General features: G+C 42.1%; 1 protein-coding gene across 1 annotated transcript in view; it reads left to right on the top strand.

The window, feature by feature from the left end:
- Positions 1-1,534: 1,534 nt before the first annotated feature.
- LOC103256470 (UPF0606 protein KIAA1549-like) overlaps positions 1,535-19,703 on the top strand; it is a gene marked incomplete at its 3' end in the record, with an annotated part of 58,043 nt that continues 39,874 nt past the window's right edge. The window contains exon 1 of the mRNA XM_021710545.1: positions 1,535-1,631. Coding sequence (XP_021566220.1) covers positions 1,535-1,631 — 97 coding nt within the window. The remainder of the gene's footprint in view (positions 1,632-19,703) is intronic.

Below are 19,703 nucleotides of genomic sequence, written 5' to 3'. Positions count from 1 at the left end.
GACCTAATCAATTTGGAGACCACCCCATGGGCTATCTGCCCAGTGGGGTCAGGTGCACCCAGATCCCAGCTCCACATCATACTCACATGGCCTTTTCAGGTTCCTCACCTTCTCTAGCTTCAGCTTTCTCATTTGTAAAATGCATTATTGGGGAAATTAAGTGATACAGTGCTTGAAAGGTGCTGAGCACAGAAGTTGGCATGTAGGAGGCAGTTGATAAATATACACCATCAGGGATGTTAACAAGTTGACTTGTTTTCCATGGTAGCTTATTTTATTGAATATTTCAACACAGGGGCCCACAAATTACACCAGGAACTCAACTGGATGAACCATGATCCTGTACTCATGGGCTTAAAGACAGTGATATAGGTGGAAGGGAGTGAGAATTTTTATCACCCTCTCTCCCCAGCTGCCCAGTGGAGCTACAGTGAGCCTCAGTGGTTCTCAGCTAGGCAACCTCACCTGTGGAGGCACTGGGCAATGCCTGAGGCATTGGTTCTTGTAAGAGTTGAGGGAACATTTCAGACAGTGGGTGGGGTCAGGAATTCCACAGAACCGGGGCCCTCTGGATGCCTCCACAGAGAACTGCTATTAGTTTTTTGGTTTTTTTAAGTTGAAGTTCTGTTTTAGAATAATTTGTGAGAGACTTTTCTTTCTGTCCCTGTAGCCAAGCAAAAGAAAGAGTATTTGTATCATGACAGTGGAGTGGCTTACGTTTTCAGTGAAGATGCCCTGTGTTTCTTACTTAAATAGCACCACTGATCAAGAGTCTTTTTCTCTTAAAGGCCACTGATTTCTCTGCAGTAATCAAGGAAGGCTTACATACAAGCAGAAAATAGTTTTTAAAGTAAAAATTATAACCAGTGTTTAAAAGCAGAGAATAAAACATCTCATTCAGTAAATGTAACAATGAATTTATTATTTGGTGTCATATTATTATGATATATTAAACCAGTTAAGGAGAAAAAGGGAGAAGATGAGAGGCAGATGAGAATGTGGGGTTGGAGAGAGGCAGGCAGAGGGTGGAGAGAGATGGGGGTTGGGGGAGGGAAAAGAGGGAGGAAGGGGGAAGGTGTAAACTCAGAGAGGAGAAACCCTGCTTAAGTGCATTCTCTGCCAAGCTTGCTGTTGACCTAGAATGTGGATATATGTTTAAAATTGCCACATCATTTGAAAAGAATTCCGTCCTTTATTATCTTGTTTATAAAGTGGTCTGTTTTAAAGGATGACATTTTAGCCATCTGATTTTAAAGTGAAGTTGGGCAGGAGTCAATCTCAGTCTTTGAGGAAGATGGCACGAGTGACTTCAGGCTTTAAATACATAAGATTGATAGATGAAATATGAACATAGAGAGCCAAAGAGTCTCATTCGTCTCAAAAGCAAGTGATTACCTCTGTGGACCAGAGGTACCATAGAGCTGCAGAGTACTTAGCGCGGCCAAGGCCAGCTTCTGCCAGGTAAGGGACTTGGTTTGCAACGTGCAGCAGATGCTGAGAGCCCAGAGCCAGGACCTAGACAGCAGCTGTCAGCATGTGTGGAGCCTTAATAAGGAGGAGATTAACACCTTCCTTTCAAGAACTTCTGGGAACTGACTGGAAGCAGAGATGGGATGTCTTAAAAGTGACTGGTGAGATGTTGGTCAAAAGATACAAAATTTCACGTAAATAAGAGAAAGTAAGTTCAAGAGATCTTTTGTGCAACATGGTGATGAAAGTCACTGGTTAGTAATAATATACTGTAATCTTGAAACCTGCTAAAAGAGTAGATTTAATGTTCTCACCACACACACACACACACACACACACACACACACACACACACACACACACAGCCAAATTAGGTAATGCATATGTTAATCAGCTTGATTTAGCCAAACCGCAGTGTATACAATAAATATATATAATTTGTTTATCAATTAAAAAAAAACGTAAAGAGAAGTAACTTGTAAAAAGTTATTTATTTGGGTGGTGGTGTTCTGTTCCTGAGACTGCAGGCACGGGGGGAGATGGCCCAGGGCACTATTCCTGACTCTGGCTAGACTTTGGGCAAACCCAGACTCTCTGTGCCTGTGCCTGCCTGCCTGCCTGCCTGCCCTCTTATAAAATGGGGATGACAGCAGTGTCTTCACCATAGGACTTTGTGAGACTTGAGGAGTATCCATGAAGCATCTAGGCATAAAGCGACCACTCCCGTGTCATTGTCATCACCATGTCACAAATGAGGAGGTTCTTCTTATGGGTTAGCCAGCTTCCTTAGCTTCCTCTTCAGTGAAGCGTGGACTGTCTGGAGGGGTACCTGTCAGTGACCCGTCTGTTGTGTGAGGCCCCGGCCGTTAGTTGGCTGCTGGGCATGGCAGGCACTTCCTCTGATCCTTTGTATTCCTCGCTTGTGTTTTCTTGCTTCGGGTCCAACCTCCAGCTTACCTTTGCAGGTAGAGAGTATGTTACCAGTTATTGGCCTGGGAAAGCTGGTCCCTGGGAAAATTCCGACCCTTTCATTCATCTCCTTCTTTGTTTCCCTGTAGGCCTAATCAAGCTTAGCCAAGTTCCAGGTCCTACCGTGGCAGCACCCACGTGTGGGCAAGTGCAGAGCTGGCCACAGGAACTGGCCTCATGGCCCTCTGACTTTAGTGTCTGAGATGTTATCCTCACTGTAGCCCTCTTTTACATGTTGTTTAAAGCTCCTTAAGGTGATGGGCCTACGTTGAGATGCAGGGAGCAGAGTGTTCAGATTGTGAAGCTGTTTTTAACATGCAGTGTTCTTGTGTGCCTTGTAATTATGAAATTTTTTTGCACAGAGCTGTTCAAGGGCAATCATCTAGAAATTTCCTTTGCAAATTCCCAATACATCTCTCTGGAGAGACAGTGTAGGACTGTGGCCAGAGCAAGGGGTTTTTGGCAGCAGACAGATCTAGGTTCAACTCTTGTTAGTTGTGGGACTTGAACAAGTTACTTCATCTTCTGGAGCCTCCATTTCCTCTGTGATGTAGTAAGAAGGATAATAGAACACAGCGCCTGGCAGAGGTGCTTCTCGTCCACGTGAGCCTATACACCTCTGAATTGACTATTGCAACATTTTGTAGGTAGCAAAATAGACACAGCAGAAAATTTACCATTTGAATCTTTTTTTTTTTTTTTTGAGTTGGAATCTCACTCTGTTGCCCAGGCTGGAGTGCAGTGGCATGCTCACAGTCACCCCCATGTCCACCTGCTGGGCTCCGGCGATCCTTCCACCTCAGCCTTCCAAGTAGCCAGAACTACAAGTGCATGCTACCATGCCTGGCTAATTTTTTATTTATTGTAGAGACCAGGTTTTGCCAAGTTGCCTAGACTGGTCTCGAACCCTCAGGCTCAGGCAATCTACTCGCCCTGGCCTCCCAAAGTGCTGAGATTACAGGCTGAGCCACCAAACCTGGCCCATTTGAATCATTTTTTTTTTTTGAGTTGGAGTCTCACTCTGTTGCCCAGACTGGAGTGCAGTGGCCGCTCCCGGCCACTGCAGCCTCGACCTGCTGGGCTCCGGCCATCCTTCCGCCTCAGCCTTCCGAGTAGCCGGAATTACAGGCGCACGCTACCACGCCCGGCTGATTTATTTATTTATTTATTATAGAGATGAGGTCTCGCTGCCCAGGCGGGGCTTGAACCCGCGGGCTCAGGTAATCCACTCACCTCAGCCTCCCAAAGGCACGGGATTACAGGCTGAGCCACCGAACCCGGCCATTTGAATCATTTTTAAGTATACAGCTCAGGGGCATTCATTGCAGCATTTTAAATGCCTCCTTATATCTTTTTTGGAGGAGTTCAGGATCCCTTGTCTTACTAATTATCTTGAAACTTACTCAGTTCCCTTCCCTATCTTTTCCTTGACTTGCTGGTGATTCAGTGGAGCGCTCATTATTCTTCTGAGTTGGAGGATCTTTAACCCAGGTGGAAATGTAGGTGCCTGTGAGGCGTGGCTATTCATAGAGGATTTCTCAGGGTCATTAAATGATTATGGGAAGGCATTAACCAGCCTCTGTTTCTGAAGGGAGGAAGATTCTTGCTTCCGTTCATGCAGGTATTTTACAGTTTGTTAATACTTCTATGAGTACGGGATAGGGAAGAAAAGGATTCAGATTATTTTTTTGCTGTTTTCTAGATTCTCTAGTTAGGTGTTTGGAAAGAAGAGGAAATTAAAACTGTTTATTCATTAGTTTTAAGGTTGTTTTAGTACTTCATTAATCTGTCCTTTGGAAAAGTACTAAAATAAGTGTACTGCTTTGGAAACGTGATATTTCTATTTCCTTTTTCCCTCTTTCTTCATAAGTATCATATTTTTCAAGATCTACCTTATTCTATATTCACTACTTTTTAGAACTTTGAACTTTGGGGAAGATTTACTCTAGCACAACACAGAGTCAGTGATTTATCTGTAACCTTTTTAAAGAACAGTATGGAAATCAGCATTTTTGTATTGTATTCCCTACCAGGTCACTTACAAAATGTAATAAAAACCACACAAATAATGTTATTGTTTCAGACACCAAATAATTCTTATTCTTTCTATAATTATACCTTTGGACACTGGGATATATTTAGTTAATGCAGGCTTAAGAAACCCAGCCTTCCTAATGAAGTAATGTATGTGAGCCTCAATGTTTAGCAGCTGCTCATTGTAGGTGAAGAGTTAAGGAGGAGCTTTGTGGTAGATGGAGCAGGCTGTTGCCTCTAAGCCCTGGATGTGCTTTAGAGTCACTCCAAGTGAGACAGCCTTAGGTTAGGCACTTCCTGCTGTGATGCACTGGGAAGCACTAAGGACCACCTAGAAGGTATTCTTGCCAAAAGCATTGATTCTGAATCTAATGAAGCCTCTTGATCTAACTGCTAGTTTATAGAGGATTTGGGTGTTAGATGAACATGTTAAATGACACCACAAGAATATATTCAACCAAATACAGAAAGTGGGCTGTGTGCAGTGTCAAATGACCTTTCATTCTTTTTTTTTTTTTTTTTGAGTTGGAGTCTCACTCAGTCACCCCAACTGGAGTGCAGTGGCTGCTCCCGACCACCACAGCCTCGACCTGCTGGGCTCCGGCGATCCTTCCTTCTCAGCCTTCCAAGTAGCTGGAATTATAGGCATGCGCTACCACGCCCGGCTAATTTTTTGATTTATTGTAGAGATGAGGTCTCTACAATAAAGTTGCCAAGCAACCAAGTTGCCCAGGAGGGTCTCAAACCCGTGAGCTCAGGCAATCCACTCACCTCAGCTTCTCAAAGGCGCGGGATTACAGGCTGAGCCACCAAGCCCGGCTCAAATGACCTTTCTTTAACACATAAGTAGAGCTTGAGAAAGAGTAAAAAAAGAGGGGAAAACTGCTGCAAGTAAAAGAAACTTAAGGCACATGAACCAAACAATGCGTGTACCTTGTTTGGATCCTGATTTGAAAAAAGCAATTGGACAATTGTACAAAAATATTTTGAGGAGGTCATCACGGAAAACTAAATATGGATTGTTAGAAGATATTAGGAATTATCTTTGATTTTGCTGGGTATGATAATTATATTGTGGTTGTGATCTTTAGAAAGTCCTTATCAGAGATGAAGTATTTATAGAAATGAATGATGGCTGGAATTTGCTGTACTTTGGTTTTAAAAAAAGCAAAAAAATAAAAACTTGTTGGGGTTGAAGCTGGGCAGTGGGTTTGAGTTCTCTGAACTTTTGGGTATGTCTGAAAATTTCATAATAAAAAGTTAAAAATGCCAAGATTGGTTTATTTGCAGCATTTAAACATTTTACTATAAATAACAAAAACAAATACAGTACTCTCCACATTAGTAGAACTGTAACTTTAAAAAATTGCCTTTTGGCTTATCTGTACATCTGATCTGGTTAGTTTCTTGGCAAATTAGTATATATATTGCTTCATGTGATTCCTCATCCTGGAGTCTCACGGAACCCTCAAATAAGCCAAGAGAAATCATAATTATAGACAGTTAATGCTATGGATAATTGCTAATCAGTAGGCTCTTCATAACCAATAAGCAGATAGAAGAGAGGTTTGGAAAAAATTGCCAGTAAATGGAAATAAATTAAGGATGAGAATAATTTGTGTGCTTGACTGAATTGGATTATAGAAATATATGTAAATAGCACTCAACTGGTATGTGTCTTAGTCTGTTTGGGCTCTATGACAAAATACCTTAGGCTGGGTAATTTACAAACAATAGAAATTTATTTCTTACTCTTCTAGAAGCTGGGAAGTCCATGATCAAGGCACCTACAGGTCTGGTTTTTGGTAAGGACTTGTTTCTCATATGTGTCCTCACACAACAGAAGGGGCAAACATGTCCCTCAGGCCTCTTTTATAAGGACTAACCTCATTCCTGAGACTGGAGCCCTCGTGACCTAATCACTATCCAAAGTCTTCACCTCTTAATACCATTACCTGGCAGGATTATGGGGAAGAAAGATTGAGAAGGAGAGTCTGGGGTATGATAGGAATTAGAGGAAGGAGGAGGGGCCAGTAGTGGGAACAGCCTCTGACTGTTCGGTGCATGGCAGTCAGAGAGCACTTTGGATGGCGACATCATGAGCTGGTTGTGGAGAGGGCTGACACCAGCAGGACAAGGCAGTAACCAGGGAGCCTAGGGTTCTTGTTACCCAAGAACTTTGGATTTCTGAAGGCTGTTAAGAACCACCAAAGACTTTTAAAAATGGGGTGACACAGTAAGGTTATTTCTTTTCTTTCTTTAGATGAACCTTTGATATAGAGAAATGGATTGATCAGATCTCCATGTTAGAAAACTCCAGGTGGATTGGAGGGGCTAGAGGAGGCTGCAGAGTTTAGGGTGGGTTATGGTTCATGGACTTGACTGAGTTCTGTACCTTGGACACACACCTCTGATCAGGGCCAGGGCAGTTACAGCATTTCTCAGCACGGCTTCTTGTGGTCCACAGCCCCCAGCATTGGATTGTGTGGCAGGGTAGGGCAGGGGTGTCATACATCTCTAGTGACACTGTCTGCACATGGTGGGGAGTTGTCATGTTGGAGGTGCTGCCATCCTTTGCCCTTGGGGCTTATGATGCCACTCGAAGCATATGGAAGCCATTTGAAGGAGTGTTTTTGGTTGCTCTGAGTTCTCCTGGTTCTTCTTCTTCTTTCTTTCTTTCTTTTTTTTCCATTTTGAGTTGGGGGTCTCATTCTGCCACCCAGGCTGAAGTGCAGTGGCACAATCACAGCTCACTGCAGCCTTGACCTCCTGGGCTCAGGCAATCCTCTCACTTCTGCCTCCTGAATAGGTGGAACTACAGGCATGTACCACCAGCGAATTTTTTGTAGGGACCAGATCCTGCTATGAAGGGGGACCCCCAAAAACCTGGAATTTATTTATAAAAGAATGATATATTTATTCTTTACATGTTTAAACTTAAGTCACCTTCAAAATACTCTGATGCAATACACCTATTGCGATGCTTTTTGCACCGAACAAAACAGTTTTTGAACCTGTCCATTTTGATGCCTTCTAGTGCTTCTGCCATTTTTGTTTGTCCTTTTCCACATCATCAAAACATTTTCCTTTGAGGACTTTTTTCATCCAAGGAAACAAAAAAAAGTCACTCAGGGTGAGAGCAGGTGAATAGGGAAGGTGGGGGCATGAGGGTCATGCCATTCTTGGTCCAAAACTGCAGAACACTCAGCACAGTGTGGGGGCAGGTATGCTTGTAAGTCACACATCACGAAACAGGCAAATGTGTTGAAAAATCTCCAAAAAGGAAAAAAAAAATCACTGAAGCTGAATGCAGTCTCACTGATTCCGCTGGGTTCCTAGAACACTTACTTAGTGGGGGGAAGTCTGTACCACAAGGGGCCCACCCTCCAAAGAATAATTGCAGTTTTTTGGGGGTCCCACTCATATTTTGTCCAGTCTGGTTTCAAACTCCTGGGCTCCAGTGATCCTCCTACCTTGGCCTCTCAAAGTACTGGAATTACTGGCGTGAGCTGCCACACCCAGACTGGGTTCTCCTGGTTCTTAACTAAACTCAGAGTGTGTGTGAGGAAGCAGGTCGTGTCCATGGCCTCAGAATACCACTGCTTCCTGTGTCTCCTGTGTGCTGGTGCCCTGGAAAGCCCACCTCATGGACACTGTGCCAGGCAGCCTCCAAGCAGGCCATCATTAGGCTTGAGTTATTAACCTGCATGTGGGAGAGGGTCAGGGATTTTTAGGGGTCTGTTGGGTGGGGTTGTCTGGTGGGTGGCTGGAACTGTCACTTGGAATCACCTTAGACTGTTTCCTTTTGCCCAACCATGCCAACTGCTGCTGAGCTTTGTTGTCTGTTTCACCTTCGTGCGGCCTCTCTGGCTTGGGCTTCTTTTCCATTCCTTTTCCATCAATGGCGTTCCTTGCCACGTGGACTGTAGTGTCTGTGGTACCATGGAGCGCTGTTTTTCACTTCTGTGTGCTCTACCAGGTTGGTTTTTCTGCAGGATGACTATGATAAAAAAGGCTGCTTTGCTCAAAATATCCGATGGCTCTCCATTGTCTGTCAGCATTCTCACACTCCTGAGCCAACTTTTCTGGTATTCTCTCCCACCAAGTCGAGCCAATGGTGTTTGTTACGCAAACACACCCCTCTTTGTCCAGACGTGGTGCCTTTGTCCTTGCTGCTGCTTCCAGTGGCATGACCCCTCTCTCTTTTAAGCCTCCCACTCCCTTGATATAGAATAGAAGCTTAATTTAGAGCTGAATTAAGGAATTGAGCCTGTAGCATAAGCTGTTTACTGTGTGTTAGATTATACCCCCACCCCCGGCAAAGCTGTGGTGTCTCCTGCGCTTGTGCCTTGGTGTAATACTCATCACTGCGGCTCCTGCATTTGGGAGGAAAAGTGCTTTGTGGTGCTTCGTCATGGGATGTCCTGGGCCACTCCCGCTCTGAGTGTAACAGGAGACAGAAGATTATCTGGGAGCTGATGGTGTCCTTTTCCCTGTTGTTACAGAACTGTGTTTTGAATTAAATTATTTTAAAAACAGATGGTGGACTGAGAATTTTTTTTTTTTGCCTTTGTTCTTAGTAAATTGAGTATTTAGTTTGTTTTGGTTATTCAAAGTGCTGACAATCTTGCTTTCTAGGTTGGTAAAAAAGGATTGCATTTTATTCAGGAAAGAACAAAATGAAGCAAAACAGAGCATCTTCTAATACTCTGTGCCTTGCCTTGAATTAAATCAACATTCTAATATCTTTGTCTCCTTAAATGAGAAAACTGTGCAAAGAAAGAGAGTTCCCAAGTCTCATCATGGAGCCTAAAACGTTTTAAGTATAACAGTGTGAATTTTAAAAAAGACTTGCAGTACCATTATTTCAGTATTGTTTGGTTATAATCATTTTCTGAAGTTATACATACATGCTCTTCATGTTTCCATGAAATTACTCATTGTTATCTGTGTCCTCATCTCTTGAGGAGTAAGTGGAAGGGTGACTGATTATGAGGGATTTCTCCAGGGAAACTGAGCAGGTTGGAGATAGAACAGTGTCTGGTTCTGTTTATGTGGAATGTTCTGGAGACTTTGACCCTCTCTGGATGGGATTTTATCATGTCAGTGCTGAAGAACTGTGCTTTTTATTAGCTGGGATTTTTCCAGCTAAAACTGAAGCTGCTCACTGCTGAGAGAGTGGCTCTTTGTCATTTTGAGGGAATTCCCTCTTTCTGGGGAATTCCTTGTAGTGTAAGGGTCAGTGGGCTACAGGGTTGATGGGTAATAGGGCATGTGACTTAGGCTTGGTCAGTTGGATGCTTCCATTTGGAATTTGACTCTTGCGAGATGAATCATAAAGTGGTGGTGCAGAGAGTCCATTGGCAGCGGTGCCAGGGCTAACCCAGCTGTGGCATCATTAGGTACTCTCCCTGTAAAGAGCCCTAGTAGGCTTCTCGACTGCCCAACCTGCCTTGGTTTGAGACTGCTTTTTGAACTCAGCCTTCTGGGATGTTCTTTGGACTCTCTGAAACCCTTCCATTGAATCACTCTCCTGGTTATGTAGCCAGAGTTGTTTTCGTTGCAAACAACAGAGAACGCTGGCTGAGAACACCTTACAGTGTACGCATGGGGCCTATTCCCCTTCTACTTGGGTAGAAATTCAACATCCATTTTTCAGGTGGTAATTTTTAGAAAGTCTGTATCTTGTGAGCTGGTGAAAGAACTGAGACCCAGGAATGTGAAGGGGGCTACTCAAGGTAGACTAGGATGAGACCTGAGGCCTGCGAGCTTTTGTTTCTGGCAGGCTCTAACACGCCACAGTGCCTCTTGTTTGAGTCGGGAATCAAAGATGTGAAATATGGCAATTCAGATTTTTTTTTTTAAGTTGGATTCTCACTCTGTCACCCAGACTGGAGTGCAGTGTCATGCTCACGGCCACTGCAGCCTCATGGGGTGGACCCTTCCACCGCAGCCATCCAAGTAGCTGGAACTACAGGCATGCGCCACCACGTCTTGATAATTTTTTTTTTTTATTGTAGAGACAGGTTTTGCCAAATTGCCTAAGCCGGTCTCGGACCCTTGGGCTCAAGTAATCCTTTTGCTTCTGCCTCCCAAAGTGCTGAGATAACAGGTGTGAGCCACCATGCCCAGTTTGGCAATTCAGATGTTTTAATGTTGTATGTTAGTAAAAGTCAAGAAACAAAGAATGTCAAAGGAAGATTTTTAAAAAGAAGCTTTCAAATAGTTATGAACTTAGAACTTTGGGGATGGCCAGGTATGGTGACTCATGCCTGTAATCCCAACACTTTGGGAGGCTAAGGTGAGAGGATCACTTGAACCCAGGAAATAAATAAATAAGATAAAAACAGAAACAAAAAAACTTTGGGGGTAGACCACAATCAGTTACTTTGCATTCACTCCTAGGCTGATACTTTACTGTATAGCAAGTGATTTCTCTGTTTAAGTCCCTGCATCCAGCTGGACCTAAAACATTGATTAACCATATTAAAATTAAGACTTGCTTTTTATCAAAAGACACCATAAAGAGAACCAAATAACAAGTCACAAACTGGGTGAAGTCCTAACTGACATACGATATTAGGATCCAACATACAGGCATTTTATTGCAGTCTGCAGATAACTGAGTTTTGTTGTTGTTTTTTTTTTTTACAAATTGAAGGTTTGTGGCAGCCTCTTTCTAGCAAGTCTATTGGCACCATTTTTCCAACAGCATATGCTCACTTCATGTCTCTGTCACATTTTTGTGCTTCTCATAATATTTCAAACTTTTTCATTATTATATCTGGCATAATGATCTACGATCAGTACTTTTTGATATTCCTGTTGTAAAAGTTTTGAAGTGTCACAAACTACAGCCATGTAAGATTGCAAATTTAATCAATAAATATTGTATATGTCCTGACTGCTCCACCGACTGACTCTTCCCTCGTCTTTTTTTCTCTCCTTGGGCTTCCCTATCCCCTGAGACATAATGATATTGAAATTAGGCCAATTCATAGCCCTACGATGGCCACTAAACATTCAAGTGAAAGGAAGAGTTGCACATCTCTCACTTTCAATCAAAAACTAGAAATGATGAAGCTTAGTGAGAAAGGCATATAGAAAACTGAGACAGGGCCAAAGCTAAGCCTCTTGCAACAAACAGCCAGTTGTGACTGCAAAGGAAAAGTTCTTGAAGGGAATTAAAAGTGCTGCTTCAGTGAATTCACAAATGATAAGAAAACAAAACAGACTTATTGCTGATGTGGAGAAAGTTTGAGTGGTCTGGATAGAAGATCAAAGCAACTACAACATCCCTTTAAGCCTAAGCCTCTAATCCGGACCAAAGCTCTAACTCTCATCAATCCTTTGAAGGCTGAGAGAGGGAGGAAGCTGCAGAAGAAAAAGTTGAAGCTAGCAGAAGTTGGTTCATGAGGTTTAAGGAAAGAAACCATCTCTATAACATAAAAATGCAAGGTGAAGCAGCAGGTTCTGATGGAAAAGCTAAGATTTAGCTAAGATCATTGATGAAGGTGGCTATACTACACAACAGATTTTCAACGTAGATGAAACAACCTTCTATTGGAAGAAGATGCCATCTAAGACTTTCATAGTTAGAGAGGAAAAGTCAATGTCTGGCTTCAAAGAATAGGTTGACTCTCTTGTTAGGGGCTAATGCAGTTGGTGACTTGAAGGTGAAGCCAATGCTCATTGACTATTCTGATAATCCTAGGGCTCCTAAGAAGTATGCTAAATCTACTCTGCCTATTCTCTGTAAGTGGAACAACAAAGCCTGGATGATGGCACATCTGTTATAGCATGATTTACAAAATATTTTAAGCCCATTGTTGAGACCTACTGCTCAGCAAAATAATTTTTTTTTCACCTAAGAGCTCTTATGGAAATGTCCAAGGAGATTAATGTTGTTTTTATGCCTGGTAACATACATCTATTCTGCAGCCCATATCAAGAAGTAATTTTGACTTTCAAATCTTACTATTTAAGGAACACATTTTTATAAGACTATAGATGCCATAGTCTTCCTCTGATGTATCTGGGCAAAGTATTTTGAAAGCCTTCTAGAAAAGATTTACCATTCTAGATACCATGAAGAACAATTGTGATTCATGGGAGGTAGTGAAAATATTACTAACTGGAGTTCAGTTAGTAATATTGGAAGAAGTTGTTTCCAATCTTTATGGATAACTTGGAGAAATTCAAGACTCCAGTGGAGGAAGGAACTGCAGCTGTGGTGAAAATAGCAAGAGAATGAGAAGTGGAACCTGAAGATGTGACTGAATTGCTGCATCTCATGATTGAACCTGAGCAGATGAGGTGCTTCTTAATGATTAGCAAAGAAAGTGGTCTACTGTGGGTGAAGATGTTGTGAATATTGTTGAAGTGACAACCAATGATTTAGAATATTACATAAACTTATTTGATAAAGTCATCTCAGGCTTTGAGGGGATTGTCTCCAATTTGGAAAGAAGTTCTACTGTGGATCAGATGGCATCAAGCCGCACTATAGGCCACAGAGAAATCTTTCATGAAGGGAATAGTCAAGTATGTGACAGACTTCATTGTTGTCGTATTTTAAGAAATTTCCACACCACCCCAACCTTCAGCAACCACCACCCTGATCAGTTAGTAGCCATCAACATCAGGGCAAGACCCTCCACCAGCAAAAAGAATAGGACTCGCTCAGCCAAGTGCAGTGGCTCAAGCCTGTAATCCCAACACTTTGGGAGGCTGAGGTGAGAGGTTTGCCTGAGCCCAGGAGTTTGAGACCAGCCTGGGCAACTTGGTGAGACCTCGTCTCTACAATAAATCAAAAATTTAGCCGGGCATGGTAGTGTACGCCTGTAGTTCCGGCTACTTGGGAGGCTGAGATGGAAAGATCACCGGAGCCCAGCAGGTTGATGCTGGGGTAGCTGTGAGTGTGCCACTGCACTTTGGCCTGGGCGATGGAGTGAGACTGCAACTCAAAAAAAAGAGAGAATAGGACTCACTGAAGACACATAGTTGTTAGCATTTTTAGCAATAAAGTATTTTTAATCAAGGTGTGTATATTCTTTTTTAGACATAATGCCATTGCACACTTAATAAACTTGAATAGCATATATATAACTTTTATATGTATTGGAAAACCAAAAATTTTGTGATTTGCTTTATTGTGACATTTGCTTTATTGAGTTAGTCTGAAACTGAGTCTGCAGTGTACCTTCAAGATATGCCTGCATGTCAAGTCAGAAAGAATAAGACAAACAATCCAATAGGAAATGGACAGTAGAATGTAAAAGACACTGACAGAGGCAACATGACTGGCCAGATATGAAAAAGTTACTCTGCCTATTGTAATCAGGAAATGAAAATGAAAACCATAGGTTTTACACCAGCCAAATTGGAAAAAATATGGAAATTTGGGGATATCAAGTCGAAGACGGGATTTGCAACATTCAGGCTCTCATATATTGCTAGTGACAGTATAAAAAACTAGATGATGGGTACTCAGGTGTTCTTTGTATTTTCTATATGACGGATATGTATATATATTTGTAGAAAGTATTTCTTATCCACTTGATATTTGATCATAATAAAACCAGTACCAGGTGGAGGAGTGAGTAACCTGGTAAAAGATGTTGGTGTACATTTGGGGTTGGAGAAAGAAGACAGGAAGAAAAATGAAAGATGGGGAAAGGGGGAAGGATGGTTTTATTGATGGCACTAAAAATCCTCTTTAGGATAACCTGAGAACTAGAAGAAGAATAAAAGTTGCTGAAGGTTTGCCAAGCTGGGTAGTGGTTTAACGATCGGCTTTTGTTTTTAAATTCTCAGGCGTCCTGGGGGGTGGGGGAGTGGGCGGGAGTCCTTGTTTTGTAGTTGATTTCATAGCCACAGATTGAGATGACTCATCGTGTTTTAAAAACTGCACAGTTTAATGGTGGTTTCGTCTGGGTGAAGGCTCTGCAGAGCTGCTCAACACTGCTCCCCTGGGCTTCCTGGGTTGGCCCTCAGAGGACGTTTGTGTTCCCAGCACCCGTGCCTGCAGCTGTGAGCCCAGTACACCGTGTGGTCTCAGAGTGCAAAAGCAGGCCTCTGCGTGGGTTTTAGTAACAGAATTTAACACATGCTTTCAACTCAATTATAATATAACATAGTCAAGTCTGCTTTTCTACTTGATTTCCTCACCAAAAGTTTTAATTCGGCAGACTGATTTGACAAAACATAGTGTGGGTAAAGAACGTTCAGCCACCTGTAACACGGGAAGCTGCCTTAATTTGCACTATAGGGGAATTGGCCTCAGTCTTAAGGGACCCATTTAGTTTGAAAAGTCCATGATTCTATGATTGACTCCTATATTTTTGGAAGATTTCCAGATAGAAAAATATGACTTAAAAAAAAAAAGATGAGAACACCACATTATCTTGCCTGTGTGGGTCTAAGACAGACAAGTTCCAGACACAGCTGGGCCTCTAGCTCACTAATGTCTAAACACTGAGTTGTCATGGCCTGGTGGGAGAGCTCGGGGCAGTTCCTGTCTGATGTCTGCATGGCCAGAGCCTGGTCCAGGGCGATGTGCGAGATGAGCTCCTGATAAATGTGGGTTTTGTCACCTAGACGAGAGAAGGGACCTCGACTAGCTGGCTACTTGGAGGGTGGCCTTTGTCAACTGGGAGTGATGCAGAGGCCTGGGGCCCATGGTAGTTGTGGGAGTCTGGGCTGAGAAGCACCAGTTTCATCCCAGGCCCTTTCCTTTCTCTCTGTCATCCAAGAGAGCCATCCTCTCTTTTGTGAACAAAGGCTTTAGAGCTTGGAAATTGATCTCCAGGGCATGTAATTAGAGTCCCTGATGCCTTTTATGCTGTGAGAGATTCACCTGGGTTTTCTAGTGTCTTCCTGAATTAGCAGCAGAGGTAATCCCCAGCACTGCAGCTGCTGTCTCTTCAGAGCTGCCTTCTCTCTTCTGCAGCTTAGCCAAGAGAAAGAAAGAAGGGAAGAAAGCATCCTAGCTTGACACACCTTTCATTTTTTAGGTGAAGTTTTTGTTCCTGTCATTTTTCCAGTCAGGAGAATTCTTTTGTCCTTTGGGCCACTGTGCCTTCCCTGTTCCCTGTCCTTAGAAGACAAAATTGATTCAATTCCAACTTGCACCAGATACTTGGGTTTATAAATTAGCCACTAACTGTCATTTTTCTTTGTTATTTTATCTCTTGCAGTCTTCCAGTTCACTTGCAAATGTGTTTCTGATTCATTTTAAAAGGGATCTTGCTCCCTATTCAGATCTTACATTTCAAAACAAATTATATCATTCCAAAGTTTTAAAACAGACACATAAAATGATTTATCCTTAGGAAAACTTTCAAATTTATATGATACACACTTTGCCAGAATCATGACTTTATTACTTCTAAAATGTATAACTTTTAAACATTTGCTATGGAAAAGAACAGCTGCTATTTTACCATGGTTGTAGTAAGTATCATGTTTTCTTTTCCATGCTTAAAATGTCACAGGTAAGTAATAAGAGCACTTAAACAAGGAATCCTAGAGCCAGGTTGTATGGAAAACAACAAATGCTTACTAATTTTGCTGTGAAACAACTTAAATCTCTAAGAAATATGGTCGGGCATGATGGCTCATGCCTGTAATCCCAGCACTTTGGGAGGCCGAGGCAAGAGGTCTGCTTAAGCCCAGGAGTTCAAGACCAGCCTGGGCAAAATAATGAGACCTCATCTCTACAAATAATAAAAAAATTCGCTGGTCATGGTAGCATATGCTTGTGGTTCCAGCTACTTGTGAGGCTGAGACAGAAGGATCACCTGAGCCCTGGTGGTCAAGGCTGCAGTGAGCTGTGATGGTGCCACTGCACTCCAGTCTGGGCAATAGAGTGAGATCCCAAATCAAAAAGAAAAAAAAAAAATTCTTCCTGTATTGTTTATTCATTTTAAAAGTCATATTACAGAGAAAGGAATATGACCTTATAAATTAAGTACTTTATATCTGGTGTAAGTTAGTGACTTTTAGATGCTAAAGGGACTTGCCAGAAATATTTTATCTGTAGGGCTAAATATTGCTTACAAATTTCATTATACACAAACAAAATCTATTCACAGAATTTAGTATTAACTCTTGATTTCTATCTCTGCTGGTGAGTCACCAATACTTCTGGCTGTCCCTCTTACAGCTTCTGTGCAATTGTAGTAACTATTTTGATTCCATATTATATATATTTTGTAAACTCATAGTTAAATAGAAGTACTATGGTTCATTTTGCCACCAATATGTGTTTAGATTTAACCATATGTTTATCATTTATTTATCCTCAATTCCTTTTTTTCGGATCTTCCTTCTGGGATGATAACCCTTCTTCTTGAAAGATACCCTTGTTTAGAAGCTCCTTTACGAAGGGTCTTCTGTTGGTATAACAATTTATGATTTATCTGAAAATGTCTTTATTTCACATGTCTTCTTGAGAGGGAGTTTTGCCAGTTATTCAAATCTGAGATGTCAGATATTTTCTCAGAACTGCGAGGATTTTGTGTCATGGTCTTCTGGCTTCTAGTTCTGTGGAGTAGTTATCTGTTGGTTTAATTGCTGTCCCTTTTTTTCTAACTTCTTTTACAACTTCTTTTTGTCTTTGGGTTTCTGTGGTATCATCATGTGTATAGGTATGGGTTTAAAAAAAATTCACCCTGCTGGGATTTCTTGGCCTTTCTGAATTGAATGATTTATGTCTCTTATTAGTCTTGGAAAATTCTTAGCACTGTGTCTTTGAATGTTATCTCTATTCCTTCTATTTTTTCTATAACTTTGATCAAATGTATGTTGGACTGTCTTGTTCTGTCTCCTATGTCTCTTAACTTCTCTTTTTAATATTTCACAACTCTTTGTTTCTCTATGCCCTGTTCTGAGTAACTTCTTTAGATCTATCCCCTACTTTACTAAATCTTGCTTCAGCTGTGTTTAAATTGCTGTTTTACATGCATATTGAGGTTTATATTTTAATATTTATTTATTTACTTATTTTAGAGGCAGGGTCTCACTCTGTTGTTCAAGCTGGAATGCAGTGCTGTAATCGTAGCACACTGCAGCCTTGACCTCCTGGGCTCAAGTGATCTTCCTGCCTCAGCCTCCTGAGTAACTGGGTCGACAGTATAGGTGTGAGTCACTGTACCTTGCTGAGTTTGAGGGTTTTTTGTTTGTTTGTTTTGTTTTTGTCTCACTCTATTACCCAGGCTGGAATACAGTGGCACAGTCTTGACCTTCTGGGCTGAGGCCATCCTTCCTCCTCAGCCTCCTGTACTCAGGACTACTAACTGGGACTACAGGCATGTGCCACTACGCCCTGCTTATTTTTTTATTTATTGTAGAGACAGGTCTCACTATGTTGCCTAGGCTGGTCTGAAATTCCTGGGCTCAAGCAGTTCTCTTGCTTTGGCCTTCCAAAGTACTTGGATTACAGGCATGAGACCTCACACCTGGCCTTAAATTTTTAATTATAAAAATTTTATTTTTCAATGTTTTTATTTCCTTTTCAAATATTTCTGGTTAGTTTTCATAGTTTCTTTAAAAAATAGATTCCATAATGCAAAAGCCAGGAGAGCAACATGGAAAGATGCTTCCGCACAGCTCTCTGAAAGAACTAACCCTACCAACATCTTGAACTCGGACTTGGAGCTTCCAAAACTGTGAGACAATACATTTCTGATGCTTCAGTAGAAAAAAGGCGAGGATTATCTGTCTCAACTTTGACTCTGTGCAACTACTGGACAGAAAGTCTCCCCAAGTTTGGAGCCCACACTGCTTATATGTTCCTAATAACTGTGCTGAGAAGCATAATTAAAAGTGGACCTGGTTGCCAAGGGCTGTCAGAAGCTAACATAAATCATGCCCTGAAGAACACACTCTCAAGCCAGGTATCAAAGTATTCCTGCAGCTAAAGTTTCAACAACTATGAGCACAGAATTAAAAATTACAAAACATATAGGAAAATAAAGTACCATGAAAAAAGGCAAAAAAAAAAAAATCCCATGAAAAAGTAAAAACACAACAACAAAAGCCATAAACATAGAATCAGATCTTTAAAGACTTCAGATATTGGAATTATAGAATCTGTTTTTGTTCTTTTTTTGAGTTGGAGTCTCACTCTGTCGCCCAGACTGGAGTGCAGTGGCTGCTCCCAGTCACCGCAGCCTTTACCTGCTGGGGTCTGGCGATCCTTCCAGGTAGCTGGAACTACAGGCACGTGCTACCATGCCCGGCTAATTTTTTTATTTATTGTGGAGATGAGGTCTCGCCAAGTTGCCCGGACAGGTCTTGAACCCACGGGCTCAGGCAATCCACTCACCTCAGCCTGAGAATCTATTTTTTTTAAAGAAACGATGAAAACTGACCAGAAATATTTGAAAAGGAAACAAAAAACATTGAAAAATAAAATCTGGTGTTCCTCTGCTTGTGGCTGTTATCACCCTGACCTCTGCCTTCCTCTTTACATAGGGTTCACCTTCTGTGCTTATGTGTCTAAATTTCTCCCTTTTCTAAGGATTCCAGTCATATTGGATGAGGGACCCACCCTACTCCAGTATGACCTCATCTTAACTAATTATATCTACAATGACCCTATTTCCAAATGTGGTCACACTGTAAGGTACTGGAGGCTAGGACTTCAACACAGGAATATCTGGGGGACATAGTACATATCCATGTCTTAGGTTGGGTTTTCCCCAGAAAGTAGAGCCTGAGACAAGGAAGGGTCTCTGTACATGGTTTATTCCAGTACACGATCCCAGGGAACAGACGTGAAAGACTGGGGAAAGTTCAGCAGACAAGAAGGACACTCAGCCCTCAACATTCTTGAGACAGATGCTCTTGAACGTAGATACTTCTTGCTGTCCTCTGAGGGTTGGATGTTGTTCTTATTCATTCTTTCTGTGAGAGTACAACACTTCCTGGGCCCCCACTTTTGAAATATGGTCTTCAGTTGGGTTCCCTACTTGCCCAGCCCTAACACTTGTCCCCAGTCCCCTGTGGCCTAAGAGCCCAGCCATCTGGCCCAGTATCTGCCTCGGCTGCCTGGTTACTTCAGGGCCTGTCGCTGCCCAGCTCAGCTCCTGCTTTAGTCCTGCACCCAACACATTCCCCTTACTGTCTTGCGGGTTCATCCAGTCACGTAAAAGTGTGTTTCTAAACACATGTTAAACATTCTTAAATGTTTCGACATGGAGGACTTCAAGATCTCTCAGAAATAG

The sequence above is a fragment of the Carlito syrichta genome, unplaced genomic scaffold (assembly GCF_000164805.1).
Source record: "Carlito syrichta isolate Samal-C Ts95f unplaced genomic scaffold, Tarsius_syrichta-2.0.1 Scaffold289571, whole genome shotgun sequence".
NCBI lineage: Eukaryota > Metazoa > Chordata > Mammalia > Primates > Tarsiidae > Carlito > Carlito syrichta.
This window is presented reverse-complemented; position numbering and strand designations above follow the sequence as displayed.